Raw genomic sequence first — 18,094 nt, forward strand, 5'->3', positions numbered from 1 at the left:
TCCAATAAAAGAATATAGCAGTAAACATAAACACTGAGACAGCCCATGGATCACAAGGGGATTACAGAATGCATGTAAAAAGAAAAATACACTATATAGAGAATTTATAAAACATAGAACTAAAGAGGCAGAAAATAAATATAAGAAATATAAAAACAAGTTGACTAATATTATGAGAAGATGTAAGAAGGATCATTATAGTAGAATATTAGATAACAACAAATATAATATTAAAGGTGTTTGGAAGATATTAAATGGTATTATCAGGAATGGATCAAGACAAATAAACTATCCTCAGTATTTTATGGAAAAGGATCAAACTATTAGCAATATGGATGATGTGGTTAACAACTTTAATACATTTTTTGTAAATATTGGACCAGAATTAGCGGGAAAAATCCCAGATCCAGTGACTCCTGAAGACATAAAAGACAATTACATTGAAAGAAATCCTAGTTCAATGTTTCTGGAAGCGGTAGATGAAAATGAAATTATAGAAACTACTAATAAATGTAAAAACAAGACATCTACAGACAGTAATGAAATAGATATGAAAATAGTAAAAAATGTCATTATTGGGATTTCAAAACCACTCACGCACATCTGCAATTTATCATTCAAAACTGGTCGATTTCCGAATAAAATGAAAATAGCAAAAGTCATACCTCTGTTCAAGACTGGAGATAAACACCACTTCACAAATTATAGGCCTGTTTCTCTACTTCCTCAGTTTTCAAAAATATTAGAAAAACTCTTCAACAACAGATTAGATAAATTCATTGATAAACATAATTTACTCACCGATAGCCAGTATGGATTCAGAACACACCGGTCAACATCATTATCATTGAACTTGAGCAAAACTAAAATTATGTTGTTTGGAAACTGTAGATTGGATACTCAGGTACAAGTTAAAATAAATTATGTGATTATTGAAAGAGTTTATGAAAATAAATTCCTAGGTGTAATAATAGACCATAAAATCTGTTGGAAACCTCACATAAAACATGTCCAATCTAAACTCTCACGAAGCATTTCAGTCATGAGTAAAGTAAAGCACATCCTGGATAGAAAATCACTCTACATTCTCTACTGTTCACTAGTTTTACCATATTTAAATTACTGTGCTGAAGTCTGGGGAAACAATTATAAGTCTACACTACAACCACTTTTTATACTCCAAAAAAGGGCCATAAGGATAGTTCACATTGCAGGTTATCGTGATCACACTAACATATTGTTTCTGGAGTCAAAGACATTGAAGTTAAATGATCTTGTGGAATTTAAAACGGCACAATTAATGTATAAAGCAAAAAGTCATGCACTTCCAAGAAACATTCAAGAATTGTTCTTTGATAGGGAGGGGGGTTATAATTTGAGGGGAGAACACAATTTAAAGGTGCTAAACGTACGCACTACCATGAGAAAACACTGCATCTCAATATGTGGAGTGAAACTGTGGAACAGTCTTAATGTGGTGCTAAAGCAATGTCCAAACATGAGACAATTCAAACTGATGTATAAGGAAATTATGTTCACAAGGTACAGGGATGAAGAAGGGACTTGATATTCACGGGTGTTTACATTTTTATTTTGTTTCTATTTTATTTTATACATATATAGTTTTTGTTTTTTTGTTTTGCATTTTTATATATATATATATTTTTTTCTTTTCTTTTCTTTTCTTTTTTATGTTTAAAATAGTACACTCATTTGAGTAGTGGAAAAGGGGTAGGATTAAATAAGTGTATACTTCTTCCTACTCCTTTTCCAACATGCAGATTGAGTTGTTTTTCTTTTTTGTTATTGTTTGTTGTATTCATTGCATGTTCGAAATAAAGACTTCAAATCAAATCAAATCAAATCTTTAATAGACAGGCCACTGAACCAGCAGATAAAAGAAAAAGTTAGGAGGCTTTCAATAAAATAACTATGAAAAGTGCTCAGGATCTTCGCACTAACATTAAAAGAGTTCAGCTTTCTTAGCAGGTAGATCCTCTGCTGACCTTTTTTAACAATAGACTCTGTATTTAGGTTGAACTTCAGTTTACAATCAAACACAGTTCCCAGGTATTTGTACGATTCAACAGTCTGGACGTCCTCATCGTGAATTACACTAGCTACACTGGCTTGATGATCGGGGTTGTGTCTGAAGTCAATTATCATGTCCTTAGTCTTAGAGACATTGAGGTCCAAGTAATTCTCATCACACCAATTCACAAAGTCGTGAAGTACAGGTCCATGATCAGTTTCGGAGCGCTGCAGTAGGGATACCAGGACAGGCAGGACAGTGTCATCTGAAAACTTAACCAGATGCCTTTGGTCATGAAGCGATCTGCAGCTGTCCGTGTACATAATTGTCTGTTGATGAAGTGTTGTTATAACTGTCTGTTGATGAAGTGTTGTTATAACTGTCTGTTGATGAAGTGTTGTTATGATAACTGTCTGTTGATGAAGTGTTCTTATAACTGTCTGTTGATAAAGTGTTGTTATGATAACTCTGTCTGTTGATGAAGTGTTCTTATAACTGTCTGTTTATGAAGTGTTGTTATAACTGTCTGTTGATGAAGTGTTGTTATGATAACTGGCTGTTGATAAAGTGTTGTTATGATAACTGTGGCTGTTGATAAAGTGTTGTTATGATAACTGCCTGTTGATGAAGTGTTATGATAACTGTCTGTTGATGAAGTGTTGTTATAACTGTCTGTTGATGAAGTGTTGTTATGATAACTGTGGCTGTTGATAAAGTGTTGTTATGATAACTGCCTGTTGATAGTGTTGTGATAACTGCCTGTTGATGAAGTATAAAGTGTTATTATAACTGTGGCTGTTGATGTGTTGTTATAACTGTCTGATGAAGTGTTGTTATGATAACTGTCTGTTGGTAAAGTGTTGTTATAACTGTGTGTCTTGACATGTTGTAATGCTGGAACTCTTCTGTGTGTCTGCAGGTACAGAGAACTGGCCCGTTACATCAGAGTGGTCCAGACTGACAGAACCCCCCGGTGAGTTGACACACAATAACACACGCTGGATTCCATTCTGAGCTTGTTTGTGTTTGTATGTTTAACACATTCGGGGCCATTGGGATCCGTCTAATCTCACTCTATAAGGCCAGTTTATCATAACAACCTTTCATTGTGCGTGAGGCTGTTAATCTATACTTTATATTATTGCTATCTGTCCATTGTCATTGTCAATTGACACTATAAACCGTCCCTTCAATATGCCTTAAAGAAATAATTTTTTCATTAATACGTTCCCATTTTATAGCGTTGTGAATATGAACTACCGTAATTCCTCAAATATAGGACGGGTCTTGTATTTACCTCAGATGCAAAGAGCACCAGGCCTTTATTAGAGAGAGGCTTATATAAGAGGCAGGCCATAACCTGTTCCACCCGACGGGACCGGATCCGGTCCCAAAATGGCATCTGGTCATAAATCAATATATTTCAGAGTGATGCAAACATTTGTGATTTTTTTTAAAAATTCTTTAAATTTTTTTATCCACTTTTTCTCCCATTTTCTATATTTTCTCCCATCCCAATTTCGTATCATCCAATTCAACCCTCCCCTGTCACGAACGCTGTTTCTTGCCTCCCACAAGCCGGCTGCAATGTGGACTAAGTCATACATAGCACAAGTCCCCTCCGGTACTTGAGGTAACAGCAGTCGCATCTTTTCACTTGCGCAGCTCGATCTCTCAGTGGCGAGGAGTAACGCGTGGGAGGCTCACGCTGCCCCGACACTTCCTGATTCTACTGCGCAGGCGCACCAACCGACCTGTAGGAGTCGCTGTCCACAACGCCCGATCCCCACCCATCAGTTTCCCACCCCCTAATACGGCCAATGTGTATTAGTACGGACGACCAGCTAAACTGAAAGCAATGTGGAGCGCTGGGCTCGAACAGGCGAGCCCAGCGTCTCCGCATTCGTGGCGAGCGCCTTGCCCACTACGCCACGTAGCCGCCCAAACATTTGTGATTTTAAAATCAAACATATTCAAGTATTAACACATCCTGCGCCATTCACGTTGTACGACGTGTTTCAAGTTCATGCGAATTCTGCCAATCCACAGTGTACGACGTTATTGAGATCATATTTCATTTCTTCGCCATGTTATTCATAATTCCCTCACGGAGCCTGGTATGATGCAGTGGGAGCATGCACAACTCTGCAACGCTTCAATACTGCCCCCTGGTGGATGATCGGCGAGTTACCAAACCGGAAATGGCCGAGTCGATCTCGGTGCGTCTTGGAAATGCGTCCGGCACTCGCATATTGTCGCGGGACTCGAGACACACACCGTGTATATGGATCGCTGCCATAACTCAATAATCGACATGATTTGGGCTGTTATTATTATTATACAAACCGGAAATGGATCGACTTGATCACCGTCAAATAAGTGGGATATTTTTGCTCCAGTCTCACCGGCCAACGGTAAGAGGACGCTGACGTACTTTTCAGCACGTTTGTTTATTATTATCCATGCAAACTGCTCTGATCAATATATCACCCATAGTACATAAAGCATTTACTGACGAGCACGGAATTATAAACGACCCCCCCCCCCCATTCACCCGTGCATGATCAGTCATAACGTTTAGGATCATGTACAGTTGAAATTTTTAATATAACGTGTATCGGCAACAAACGGCATTTGATAATCTATATATGCGTTTATGCCTATAACTCACGTTCTAGGAATTACTGCAGAAAACGATAAAAGCATATTTATATTCTAGACAGTATTTTCGTATGAACCTATGAATGAAAAAGTAAAACGTTCCTACATCCTGAACGATAGATAATCGATGTTGAATGGGCCATAGTAATGTCAATTTAGCAATACAATTTAAAAAGTTATAGTCCTGCAAAGAAGGTAAACATCTCCATAGGCTTAGACTGGTGGCAGTGATCAAACATTGATGGATATAAGCGTGGCAGGGAATGTGTTAACATCACTAACATGTCACAAAAGCATGTAGAATGTATATTATCATCAATACGTTAGTTTAGCAATAGGTTAAAAGTGCCATTAGATAGTTTTAACTTCTCGATTTGCTGAAGTCTATTGCAAGATGGTGACCATTTTGGAAAATTTTAACCATGGGAATTGTAGTTTTTTGCTGCCATTTTGTCGAGGGCATGCTTAGCTGTGGCTCAGCGTTGGAATTTTTGCGAACTACACTTCCTGGCAGGTTCTGTGGAGGTTCAAAGTTCAGCGTTCTGAATGAATTATATCAATAACGTTTTTGACAAATATTGAAACACAGTTAGTTTCTCCTCCATATTGTTAGCAGTTTCAAAATGGTTGCACTATGGTGAAAAAAAAAGAAATACAGTAAATTACAGTAGATATCATTATCTGTTCTTATGCACGCCTGGTGATACTAAATCCAAATTGAACTCGGGCATTTGAAAGATAATATATGTATATATATATAAATGTGCGAATTGGCTATAATAAGGTAATTTATAATAGAGTTGTTCCGATACCGATACCAGTATCGGAAATGCCGCCGATACTGCCTAAAATGCTGGTATCGGTATAATCTTTTAATTTTTTTAATTTTTTTTTAATGTATGCACTGGTATCGGATCAGTATCGGTATCGGCCGATACCCAAAGCTTAGGTATCGGAATCGGATCGGAAAGGAAAAAATGGTATCGGAACATCTCTAATTTATAAGCATCATATTCTATATTCTATAATAATATTTCAAATTGCATTGGTCCGGATGGGAGAATTCAGTATGTATCTACAGAACCTTTGGTTTAATCATCTTCCCTTTATTAATTTCCTTAGATTTTTTTTTACACATGATCTCAAGAGGGTATTGTACGAGATCAGTGGCAGTTTTTTTTAAGTTTGGTCATTATTATCATGGTGTTATTCACTGTCAAAGATGCAAAGAAAAATCATAATTCATATTCTCCTTTTTTCACCACAATTTAAGCAAGCCTAGTAATAGATACAATATTTCTGACACTGTGAATACATTCCCTGAGGTCCATAGATGTCCCTAGATACCAAGAATATGCAAATGGACCTTGTAGAAGTGGAGCAATATTCTATTTACCTAGGTATATATTTTAGGTGAAAATATTCCACGGGTGGAACAGGTTAATTTCACAAACTGGCCAATTGTAATTGTGATTGATTGATTTTATTTAGACATGACATGAGTACGGTATTTGCTTTGTCAGGGTGAAACTGGTGGATTAACGTAATTCACACACTGAAGTTGGAACTGTCTATAGGTTGCGGGGTCCGGGGACAATTTAGCGTGTGGTACCTCTCAACTCTTCCTCAGTCGAATCGAGTTGATGATAACATGCAGTAGCTTTAGCTAACGCTATCATAGCATCATGATCTGTAATATCAACTGGACAACGCCAGCCCCGCCTGCCAACACCATATAGATGGCGAACGTTAACCAACGTTTGCAAAACAAGCCAACGTCATCCAGCTGACAACAACGTTAGCTAACACTAATGCTAAAGCTAGGGAAACGTTAATGTAGTCAGTGTAGAGAGAGGCAGCACTTAATTTGCATTGGCAAGAGTTTATCTCATTCTATGTCACGGCATGAAAAATTTAAATAAAACTTTTTTTTGCGACCTTGTATTGGAAGCCGGCCTGTATTTGTCTGCATGTATTGAACCCCCGGCTTATATAAGAGGCCCGTCCTTTATTCGAGTACCCTCCACTATTAGAGGATTTACGGTATATACCGCAATGTTCTGGGGTATTTCCTGGAAGGCGAGATATAGGGTGCTAAGCTAATAACGTTAAATCGAATGGCGTTTCGGCTATACACAAGCTAGAGCTAAAACTCAAAATGCATATTATCGGTATCATGGTCCACCATGAATGCATGAAGGGGGGGGGGCGGGGGACGTTGTTTCTGATTATTGATTACCAATAACGGCATTAGCCTCATACGCTGACCGGGTGGATGGCTATCAAAGCAAGGCCCGACCAGGCTGAAATTGATGTCAAATTGCTCTTACCTGTGGCCGGTTGGACGGCAAAAAGGATTTCCCAGTTATCGATCGCCATCTGGTAGATCCATATATTGGTTGATGCTATATTCCTTTACTGCATACTGAATTCAGCGCCCCAAAAACATTTTGCAGGCGATCGGCTACAGGCATAGCTTTAGGCTAACAAAAAAGTCAACCCATGATAAAAATAAAAAAAACACCGGTCTGTAACAGGGAACACTGCATTATCGAGACAGCGCCCCTACGAGGATCTGGCCGGTAATGCACTTTTCCGAATTCCAAGAGTAGGGTAAATCTGCAGTGCCGCTCGGTGACATTGAGTAGGATATTACAATGGAATGAAAGCCAAAACAACCGTACCACGTGGTTGGCCCTCAAGTGTTGGATCCGAAACACGTAACGTGGTTGGCCACGAATGTGTTAATCATGACACTGTTTCTCAACATAATCCACAGACCTTGTTGTGAACAGTTTCATTTAGGGACTATTTCCTACCAAAGTCCACCGGTATCCGCCTGATATCTGATATCAATATAATTGTATTCTTAGGTGAACTGTGATGTTATGACAACCCTATCACATGTGTTATTGATCTCCTGACCTCCTCACGTTTGTGTGTGTTGTGTTGGTTTGTGTGTGTTGTGATGGTGTGTGTGTGTGTGTAGTGTTGTCGATTTGAGAGACCTCATCCCTCTCTTCAAGGCTATGGCGGGAGAGTTTCACTCAGCCATTACCGCCTTCTTCCCTGCCCTGCATGGCCCCGCCTCCCGCCTCAGGCCACACCTCTTCTGCCTCTACCTCCGCATCTTCAGCACGGCGACCGGTCCCATGGTGACCACCGGCCTGCCGACGGAGCCGGTCCCTGCTGAGGCTGAGTGGCAGCCAATAGAATTAGAAGGTCAGACATCTAAAGACGCGCACGGGCACACACACACAGATGCAAGCACACACACGTATGTACATGGCTACACATACACACACACTGATACACACACGCTTACACATACCACAGTGGCAAACACGGTACATGTTGGAGAGAGTTTGCAGCCGTTATGAGGGATATTCCACATATATAATGGCTGAACAGGTATTGCCTGGCCGACAATGGTGCAGACAAGACGGCTTACAAAGCATAGGACGGGTGATGGGAAGCATAGGAAGGGTGATAGGAAGCATAGGAAGGGTGATAGGAAGCACAGGAATCATGTTAGGAAGCATAGGAAGGGTGATGGGAAGCATAGGAAGGGTGATAGGAAGCATAGGAAGGGTGATAGGAAGCATAGGAAGGGTGATAGGAAGCATAGGAAGGGTGATAGGAAGCATAGGAAGGGTCATAGGAAGCATAGGAAGGGTGATAGGAAGCATAGGAAGGGTGATAGGAAGCATAGGACGGGTCATAGGAAGCATAGGAAGGGTGATAGGAAGCATAGGAAGTGTGATAGAAAGCATAGGAAGGGTGATGGCAGTGTTTCCCCTAGGATTTTTTTCAGGGGGGGTGGTAGGCCCCCCAAAACTACTAGTGTTGTCGCGGGGGGCGCGTGTCACGGATACGTGGTGTTAACAGTGTCGTCATAAACGCGCGCAGTAAGGCGGTTGTTAGTATCGGTGCATTTATCTACACTGAGCTGAAATGAAACGATTGCACATAAATTGTTAATATTTATTTACAACACACATATGAACTATTTACAATACAGGGACAGTGTTTCCCACAGGATTTCATGAGACTGTGGTGGGTGAACCCTGGACCCTCTAGGGGTGTCGGGGGGAATGTTTCCCCAGAATAGTTTTTTTTGTCTATTTAAAAGTTAAATGCATCAATCTGGTGCACTTTGAGAGCAAAATAAAGAGGCCAGATCTATGATGAACTTTGTGCTCAAAACACAAAATCTACTAGATTGCAGTGCTTCCCAATCCTCTCCTCGGAGCACCCCAGCCATTCCATGTATTTGTTAAATTCCACCACCAGCACACCTGATTCAACTTAACAAATACATGGAATGGCTGGGGTGCTTCGAGGAGAGGTTTGAGAACCACTGGAATAGAGCAGGGGTTCCCACGCGACCCCCGAAATAACGGTGTCAGAGAGCCGCGACCCCCACTATTCTAGGAGGTAAATATTTTTTTTTAAATAACATTTATATTGCAAATTTTTTTCTTTTTCTTTTCTTTTTTTATAAATGGAAATGTATGGTTGAAACATGCAAACGTTCAAACGCACACACACTAATAAGCATTGGAGGCTTTTAACCAGGGCCGGACTGGGAAAACATTCAGGCCAGGAAATATAGTGCGAAATATAGCCCCAGTCAGGCCACTTTTTAAGCGGGGGGTCCCCCACCAGGAAATCTGTTGTTACAAAGACTTAATTTCCTGCATTCTGGTGTAGGATTTTTTTTATTTGTACCCTTTAAATGCCAATAGTGTTTGTGATGGCATCACAAATTATTGTTAACACTTTGAGTGCCACGCCGGGTTTTCCTTTTTACCCCCTTGATGCCACCATCCACTCCCAATGTTGATTGATTGAATTGATTGAAAAGTTTATTAACAGATTGCAGAATGGGTACAGTACAGTACAGCTCAATACATACAATTGTTAAGGGGATGCAGACCAGAGAAAGACTTTCGTCTTAACGTTAATATCGCCTAAATTATGGCTATGTGTCTAATCTGCCCGTCGCTTATCAAAGACTCATTTTCCAGTCAACATTGGCAAGGCAGATTGTATTTTTATCGCTTCATTTCCGTTTGATAGCATTTAGAAAATCACCCGTTTTCCGGGGAAAAACAACACATTCTATGATAATCGCCTTTTACTGGAATATTCCAGAACGTTGTCATTTGTCGGCCTATTTATGAATCGTTTTCAAATAAACGCTAGATGATCGATAGTAGGGGTGGACGGTATAAACGGTATACGGTATAAACGGTATTAATTTGCTCTACGGTATGGATTTTGACTATACCGTGTAACCGGTACAGCAGCTCTAAAATAGCAATGACGTCATGTAACCACAGCGCGACTATTTCAATCGCATTTGCCCCTAAAAATAGATAGAATTAGTCATAGATAATAGATATGTGCAAACTGGAAAAAGTTATTTAGGAGGCTTCGCGCAGTGGGCGTGTCAACACGCAATTGTCATTTCATAATAAACGCATATCACTGCGGCGCACAGCAAGTTTCAATTTCAGTTCCTGGCATTTTTAACCAGTGGAGAAAGGTAAGATATTTCCCTATCGTTTTTCTTATATGAATTATTCTACGTTAATAAAACATACCTGGTGATCAACTACAGTTTGCTGTAAACATTACGATATGTGTGTAGTGTTATGATAACGACGGCAGCAGCGGGAGCCGGGAGGACGGCTGCAGCAGTGGATTTGCGAATAGCATGCAGCTGCAGAGCCGCAGAGCCAGGGGCTCTTTCAGGTCTGGTCACAGGCCCGTCAAACAGCGCCCCCCCATCACCATTTTGTGTGTCAATTTGTTGACACATGTGTCAATTTGTTGACACAATTGTCAATTCTTAAAGCTGAGGATGAGTGGCACCTTTGTCTCAATTCTTATTCAATTCAATTCGCTCTGCGGCTCTGCAGCTACATATGCTTCTAGCAAAATCCAGCCCCGCTGTTTGCAATGGGAGCAGGAGTCTCGACTCGGGACTTATTTTATTTGGAATATAATGACTTTATACGCAAAAGTAGCCTAGTTTTAAGTTAAAATATTATAAATCTACATGCCTTGAGGATGTCATTCTTTATATAGCCTGCCTATCAGGCAAAAAAAATTATTCTAACAGAAACACTGATACCGTGATATATACCGTTACCGTCTATGCTTCAAATTATACCGTGATATAAATTTTAGACCATACCGTCCACCCCTAATCGATAGTATATGTGTGCGCACGCACGCTCGTGCCGTGCGCTGATAATCACTGCTGTTATTTCCTCATGGCTTTTACAGTCAAAACAGCTATATCACATATAGTGGAAACGCTTATATCTCCGTGAAAACAAGTCTGATTATCCTAACACTGATAACATAGCTTCCTTACCTGAGGTCAGATGGTATCAAAATGGTTTATTCCAATTTCCGATCGCCATTAGAAAAAATCGATAAATGTATTGATCAACCTTCTCCCATTCACTTTCATTGAGTCCATTCCAAAAGGGTGATTTACCATCTGGGAGACGATAGGGGGTGCTTTTTTCAGATCTGAGCGCCGGCGGTCCCTGGATCTCCAACGGTAGGCTCGCGTGATGCAATATGATTTCAGATCGCTAATATAAAAAAAAATAACCCGAATATTCTCAGGCGTGGCACTCAAAGTGTTAAAAAACAGGCTAGCATATGTATGATTAGCAACAACACTGATTTTGATGGATTTTCAGTTTTTTTGTAATATCAGATTGAAAAAAGGACTAAATTGTCCTCTTCAAAAACGCCATAAAAATATTACTATATGTTGAAATAATTTACCACTTTTTCTTTCATAAATCTTTTATTGCAGCGGCTAGGTGGCGCAGTGGGGCAAGGCGCTCGCCACCAACGCAGGAGATGCTGGGTTCGAGCCCAGTTCTCGGCGTTGCTACCAGCTTGGCTGGTCGTTCATACTAATACAATTGGCAGTATTAGGAGGTGGGAAGCTGGTGGGTGGGGATCGGACGTTGTGGACAGCGACTCCTACAGGTCGGTTGGTGCGCCTGCGCAGTAGAATCAGGAGGCAACGAGGGCGGCGTGTCCCTCCCACGCAGACCCTCGCCGCTGAGAGATCGCGCTGTACAGGTGAAAAGATGCGACGGCTGCCTCCTCGAGTACCGGAGGGGACACGTGATGCAAGGCTTCGTCCACATTGCAGCCGGCTGGTGGGAGGCATGGCCTAACAACGTTTGAGAATGGGGAGGGCGGAATTCGACAATGCGAAATTAAGGACGGGAGAAAAATAGAAAAATGGAGAGAAAAAGTAGATACAAAAAAATATATAGATCATAACACCACATATTAATTTTATAATTCTAGCCCTTTAAATGCCAGTGTGTGTGATGGCATATATTTGCAATATATCAAATGCAAAGTACATTTTTCTGGGGGGGATTATTACAGGCTAGAATGTGTCAATGATTAGCAACAACAATGATTTTGATGGATTTAAATTTTTTTTGTAAGGGTCCCGCCTCCACCAATCGCATGCGGCTCCCTTTGTGTGTGTGTGTGAGCAAGAGAGAGAGAGATAGTTCTCCAACTTGTGTGAGTTACAGTGATCTCCTGGTTGTTCCCCACCTAGGTTATCTAACTATTGCACCGCTGCAACTAGAAACACTGGCCTGGCCTGCTTCTAAGTTCAGTGGCCTGACTGCATAAAAAAAAAAAAACTGTATTGAGGAGTCGTCAGAAAACTTCTGCAGGTGGCACCCGCTTGAGTTGTGGCAGAAGTCTGAGGTATAGAGGGTGAAGAGGAAGGGTGACAGCAGAGTTCCTTGGGGGGTGCCGGTGTTGCTCACCAGTACATCAGACTGACTGTCCTGTAGTCTGATGTACTGCAGTCTGTCAGTGAGGTAGTCCTTGATCCAGGCCACCAAGCCGTGCTCCAGCTGCATCACAGAGAGCTAGCAGTGACTGCTGGATGGTGTTGAAGGCACTGGAGAAGTCGAAGAACATAATCCTCACTGAGCTGCGCGGCTTCTCCAGAAAAAAGGTACCGTTGGGTACCGGTATCGATTCCCATGTAAAAAGAAACATTTCCAGGCTCGGTGTCCCGAGCAGACCCACCGCGTAGGCCAGATGCAAGCCACATTTTACAATACACCTCTGTTGGGCTGCAATCGCAATATCTGTCAGAAAAATCGCAATTAGATTATTTCCCAAAATTGTGCAGCCCTACTGCTGACTGGGGCCTTGCTATGATGTTGTGTATTCTGTGAGGCTGCTGACTGGGGCCTTGCTATGATGTTGTGTATTCTGTGAGGCTGCTGACTGGGGCCTTGCTATGATGTTGTGTATTCTGTGAGGCTGCTGCCTGGGGCTTTGGTATGATGTTGTGTTTGCTGTGAAGACCTACCACACATCCCCTGTCGATCTGAGACAAATGTTTCTTTTATAAGACGAGCTAAACCTTCTCCCTTCCTCCTCCCTAGGGGCCACACCGCTGTCGCGTCCTGAGCTGGTCATGTATTTTGTCAGGCTTCTGAAGGCCTGTCCTGCTGTCTACGACGATGTGAGTATATAGCACAGGAGAACAACAAGAGGATATTATAATAAGATATAGAGTTGCATCAATAACCATAATTAGGGATGCACAGAAAATTCGGCCACCGAAAATTATCGGCCGAAAATGGTTAAAAAGGCTCTTTAGGCTTTCGGCCGAAAGGGTTTTAGCACCGAAAATATATGACCGAATGTCAAATAACGTGTTGTTGTGATGACGTCATCAAAACGCGACTACAGACATACCGGTAGCATGCGCAACGTCTAACGTGAGCAGCTTGGCAGCTCTTCCTGCATTCTACAGCCTGTGATAACTAACTCCTCTTGGGAGTAGGGATGCCCCCCGAAACCCGGTTCTAAACTAAATTAGAAAAAACCGAGTATTGATAAGCTCCGACGTTAACGGTACTGCCATCAGTAGTCTCTAGGAGCGGATTAGCTACGGAGCTAACAGTGTACCATCCATCTGCGACGCAACGGTGGCAGCAACAGTGGACACAGAGTAATGTTAACGTTATGTCGAGTTCATACTACACTACACGTATGAACTCGACATAACGTGTCGTTAACGTTACTCCGTTTCCATGAAGTGTTTAATTAGCAGCAATCTCTGGTTGAAAATGTATCGTTAAACCGGAAATGGAAATGCGAGGACAGGAAGTCATCATCAATCGTTGTAGTCTTTTAGTCTTAACACTTTAAGTGCCGAAAACGTGTTTAGGCGTCCTTCCCCGCCATGCTCAAGTTGCCGAGGACGCCGTAACTCGTCTTTAATATCAATATTTCAAAAATCTGTGATCGGAATCATATTTTCCATCCGCAGCCTTCACACACAGTTCTGAGCTCCTCTCAAACCTCTAGCGGTTCAAGAGCGCCATCTGGTGGCCGATCGGCATAAGCGCCAAACAGGAAGTTATGTGGTTGAAGTGCTGATCGTCCATATTACTTCCGGGCACTCTCTATAGGTCCCGGGACTCGATCTCGACACAATACATAGCGATCCGTTGCCAATAACTCGATAAACAACATGATTTGGACGTATATACTATTATACAACCTGGAAATAGATCGCGTATTTCTACATCCCATAATAGGAATATTTCAGTTCCACGCTCATCGTCCAACGGCGCGAGGAAGATACGGTAAGATTCAGCGTTATTTTTGAACGTGTTCGATATAAACTGCTCTGATGATCATATCACCCACACTAGATGAATGATATAACACTGCCCACGGAATTATAAACGATCCCCCGCCCATCCGGTCATCATCAGATGATACGTAGAAACTTCTAGAAGTACGTCCAATTGAAATTTTTGATCTCGCACAGATTCCTACCAAACTGTATTTCATCATCAATATAATGCATTTGGGGCTATAAATCACGTTCTGGAGAAAGCTGCAGAAAGAGATGAAAACATACTTATACTTTAGACCATATTTTACTATGAATATGTGAACGAAAAAGTTTAACGTTGCTACACAATGAACAATACATATAGGACCTTGAATGGGCCCTAATAATGGCAATTTAGCAATAGAATTTAAAAAGTTATAGCCCTGCAAAGAAGGGGAACTTTTCCATAGACAAATAGAGCTGGCAAGGGATGGTATATCATGAATTTAGCCTTAGGCAATCAAAGTGTTAACTAAAAGATTTTAACAAAATAAAAAGCAGCAGCACTATTGCATAACTGAGTCATGTTTGCTATGTATTTCTTTCTTTAGGGGAGTAGGACATTTGTTTCACAGTTTTAGCATGTTTTATAGATGGCTAGGTTAAACACAGGTTTTTGTTTTTAAGGGGGGGGGGTTGATTTGATTGAAGTTTATTTCAAATATGCAACACAACAAACAAACATCAAGTACATCAACACCTCTTGTGTGTGTGTGTGTGTGTGTCTTTATGCAGATCTTTATGCAGTTTTAAAGCACCTTGGCTTTGTTCTGAATGCACTTTGTTGTAGTTATCCTACAGAGAAAAGAAAATGCACTTGACTTTAATGCACATTTTGTTGTATGCAAAGAGAAAATGTTTAAATTGTACAATCTTTCAGCAGTCAGTCTGGAATTAATGTATGCATTCAAAAGTGCTGAATAAATGTGTTATGGGCCCATAATAGTGATTATTAATATTATTTAAGTTAAGTTTAGCCATAATCATGTATTTTGCCATAATCGGGTAGCTAAAAAAAAAAAAAAAAACATATATTTATATTAATAATTTTTCGGCCTTTCGGCATTCGGTTTTCGGCCAACTGTTTCCTATTTTCGGTATCTGTTTCGGCCAAGAATTTCCCATTCGGTGCATCCCTAACCATAATAAGATGTAGAGTTGGATCAGTAGCCATAATACGATATAGAGTTGGATCAGTAGCCATAATAAGATATAGAGTTGTAACCATACTAAAGAACGCAACCATTCATAGCTGCAAATGACCAATACCAACCATTTTCACCATAGAGAATCATATTTTTGGTTCTGAATGTTTAGTGTCAATTGAAGTCCGACCTACTACTACAGGGTTCTCGCAGGGTCTTACAAAGTCTTACATTTAATAAAAGACCTTGAAAAGCCTTAAAAAGGTCTTAACCTCTTAACACTTTCAGTGCCATAAACGTTTTTGGGTCGTTTTTCCTTTTATTTTAATTGTAATACCCTATTCAATGTCGGGGAGCTGTATGTTGCCTGTAAAAGGCATACTCAGACTTCAAAGGTGCAGTACCGGCCAGATCCTCCCAGGCGGCGGTATCGAGCACCCTTTGAAAACGTGTATCTTCGGCTGTGCGTCGATTATATGGGTCCGGGTCAGCTATTTTTCTCTGGGCAAGACGAGCGGTTATAACGCTCGGATTGAGAAGAATCAAATACTCCCGATCCATGTTGTGTGGTGGATTATGTTGGCAACACGATGGACATCAATACTTGGAATGGCGATCAGATAATTGGAATATTCTTTTTGGGGTACATCCTAGTCAAGGTAAGGGCTATATGATATCAATCTTGCGTTGATCCAAGAATGTCTTCATTGTGATCCGAGCATATGTGTGTAACGCTAGTAGGGCTGTCCCCGACTAAGGATTTGGATGGTCGACTATGATTGGCCAAAATTTGTACTGTGGGGGGTGCTTAATGTCTGAAGGAGTCGACTGAAGGCTTCTTGTCCTCTGCAAAAGCATGCAATTGGTCCACTGATGGATACATCTTGATATTTGTCTAGTCTAGTGTGTTCATTAGATGGGTGAAATCCTCTTTCAGTGCCTGTTTTCGTAGGCAGTTAGCTTCTGGTATGCGTGCCATTAGCGTTAGCCACGCTTCTAGGCCTATTTTCTTTTGGAAAGAATGATATATATATATATTTTTTTTTTAATATATATTCGACTAAGAGGTTGGTTAGTAGTAGACTACGGCCCCTTTCGGCCCCGTAGTTAGACTACGGCCCCTTTCGACCGATTAGTCGACTAATCGACTAATAGGGGTCAGCCCTAAACGCTAGTCTACAACGTAATCCGTTGGTGACGATCAAAGCATCAAAAAACGACCCCCACCCTTTCATGCATTCATGATGGAACATAATACCTATCGTATGCATTTGATTTTTTTTATTGTAGCGTGTGTAGGGACGAAACGCCAATGCATTTAGTATAATACACGTTGCGGGCTATTACCAGCCTCCCAGGAATTACCCTTGGAATTATACCACGGTATAAAACCGGAATGTATGGATGACATTTTTTTAATTTTTCACATCTTGAACGGAAGGTTCTTACGGTCAAATGACCATGGTTATAGCTAGGGATGGGAATCGAAAACCGGTTCCCGTTGGGAGCCGGTTCCTAATTGTCCGATTCCTGGAATCGCATGCCTCCGTGACTATCGATTCCTCTTATCGCTGCCATGTTTTTTTGACAGTTGCGCATTTTAAAACAATAACATTAGCGCCACGCATGTAGCCATAGAACAGACTATTTGATTCCTTAAGGGCTCGAAATTGCCTGGGTTTTGGTCATATGCTCCCGAAATGCTCCCGCTGTTTGACTGTTTCTATGTGCAGTGAAAACTACTCCAATGCTTTAGAACCTAGTCATTCATTTAATTCGGGTCAACCTAGCGTTAGCCGCGGAGCTAACGCTAGCTAACGTTGGCTAACCAAGCTAACACAGAGACAGACACACTGCTCAGGTAGAAAAAAGGTGGGGGCGGGCGGCTAGGTGGTGCAATGGGCAAGGCGCTCACCACCAATGAGGGAGACGCTGGGTTCGAGCCCAGCTTTCCGCATTGCATTCAGCTTTGCTGGTCGTTCATACTAATACATTTGGCAGTATTAGGGGGTGGGAAGCTGATGGGTGGGGATCGGGCGTTGTGGACAGCGACTCCTACAGGTCGGTTGGTGCGCCTGCGCAGTAGAATCAGGAAGCGCAGACCCCCGACGCTGAGAGATCGCGCTGTGCAGGTGAAAAGATGCGACTGCTGCTACCTCGAGTACCGGAGGGGACTCGTGCAATGTATGGCTTCGTCCACATTACAGCCGGCTTGTGGGAGGCATGGCCAAACAGCGTTTCGAGACAGGGGAGGGTAGAATTGGACGATACGAAATTGGGATGGGAGAAAAATATAAAATGGGAGAAAAAGTAGATAAAAAAAAAATAAAAAAAGGTTGGGCCGAGCCGGGACCGGGAAGGGAGCAGTGTGTTTGTGTGCATGCGCGCTGGTCTTCTGAAAGAAGTCGGAGGAATAACGACCTGTTGAATGCAACTACGGTTCAATAGATTAAATTAGTTTAAGAATAAAAAATATTCTAGGGCGGCTACGTGGCGTAGTGGGCAAGGCGCTCGCCACGAATGCAGAGAAGCTGGGATCGC

The 18,094-nt window shown here is 41.5% G+C and overlaps 1 protein-coding gene across 1 annotated transcript in view; it reads left to right on the top strand.

Annotated features, from left to right (window-relative positions):
* Nucleotides 1-18,094, top strand: part of LOC311231334 (uncharacterized protein) — a 96,196-nt gene that overhangs the window by 19,061 nt on the left and 59,041 nt on the right. Inside the window, exons 11-13 of the mRNA XM_084317888.1 lie at nucleotides 2,952-3,005; nucleotides 7,683-7,915; nucleotides 13,162-13,241. Coding sequence (XP_084174014.1) covers nucleotides 2,952-3,005; nucleotides 7,683-7,915; nucleotides 13,162-13,241 — 367 coding nt within the window. The remainder of the gene's footprint in view (nucleotides 1-2,951; nucleotides 3,006-7,682; nucleotides 7,916-13,161; nucleotides 13,242-18,094) is intronic.

This window comes from Notolepis coatsorum (assembly GCF_963971535.1).
Source record: "Notolepis coatsorum genome assembly, chromosome: 7".
Classification (NCBI taxonomy): Eukaryota; Metazoa; Chordata; class Actinopteri; order Aulopiformes; family Paralepididae; genus Notolepis; species Notolepis coatsorum.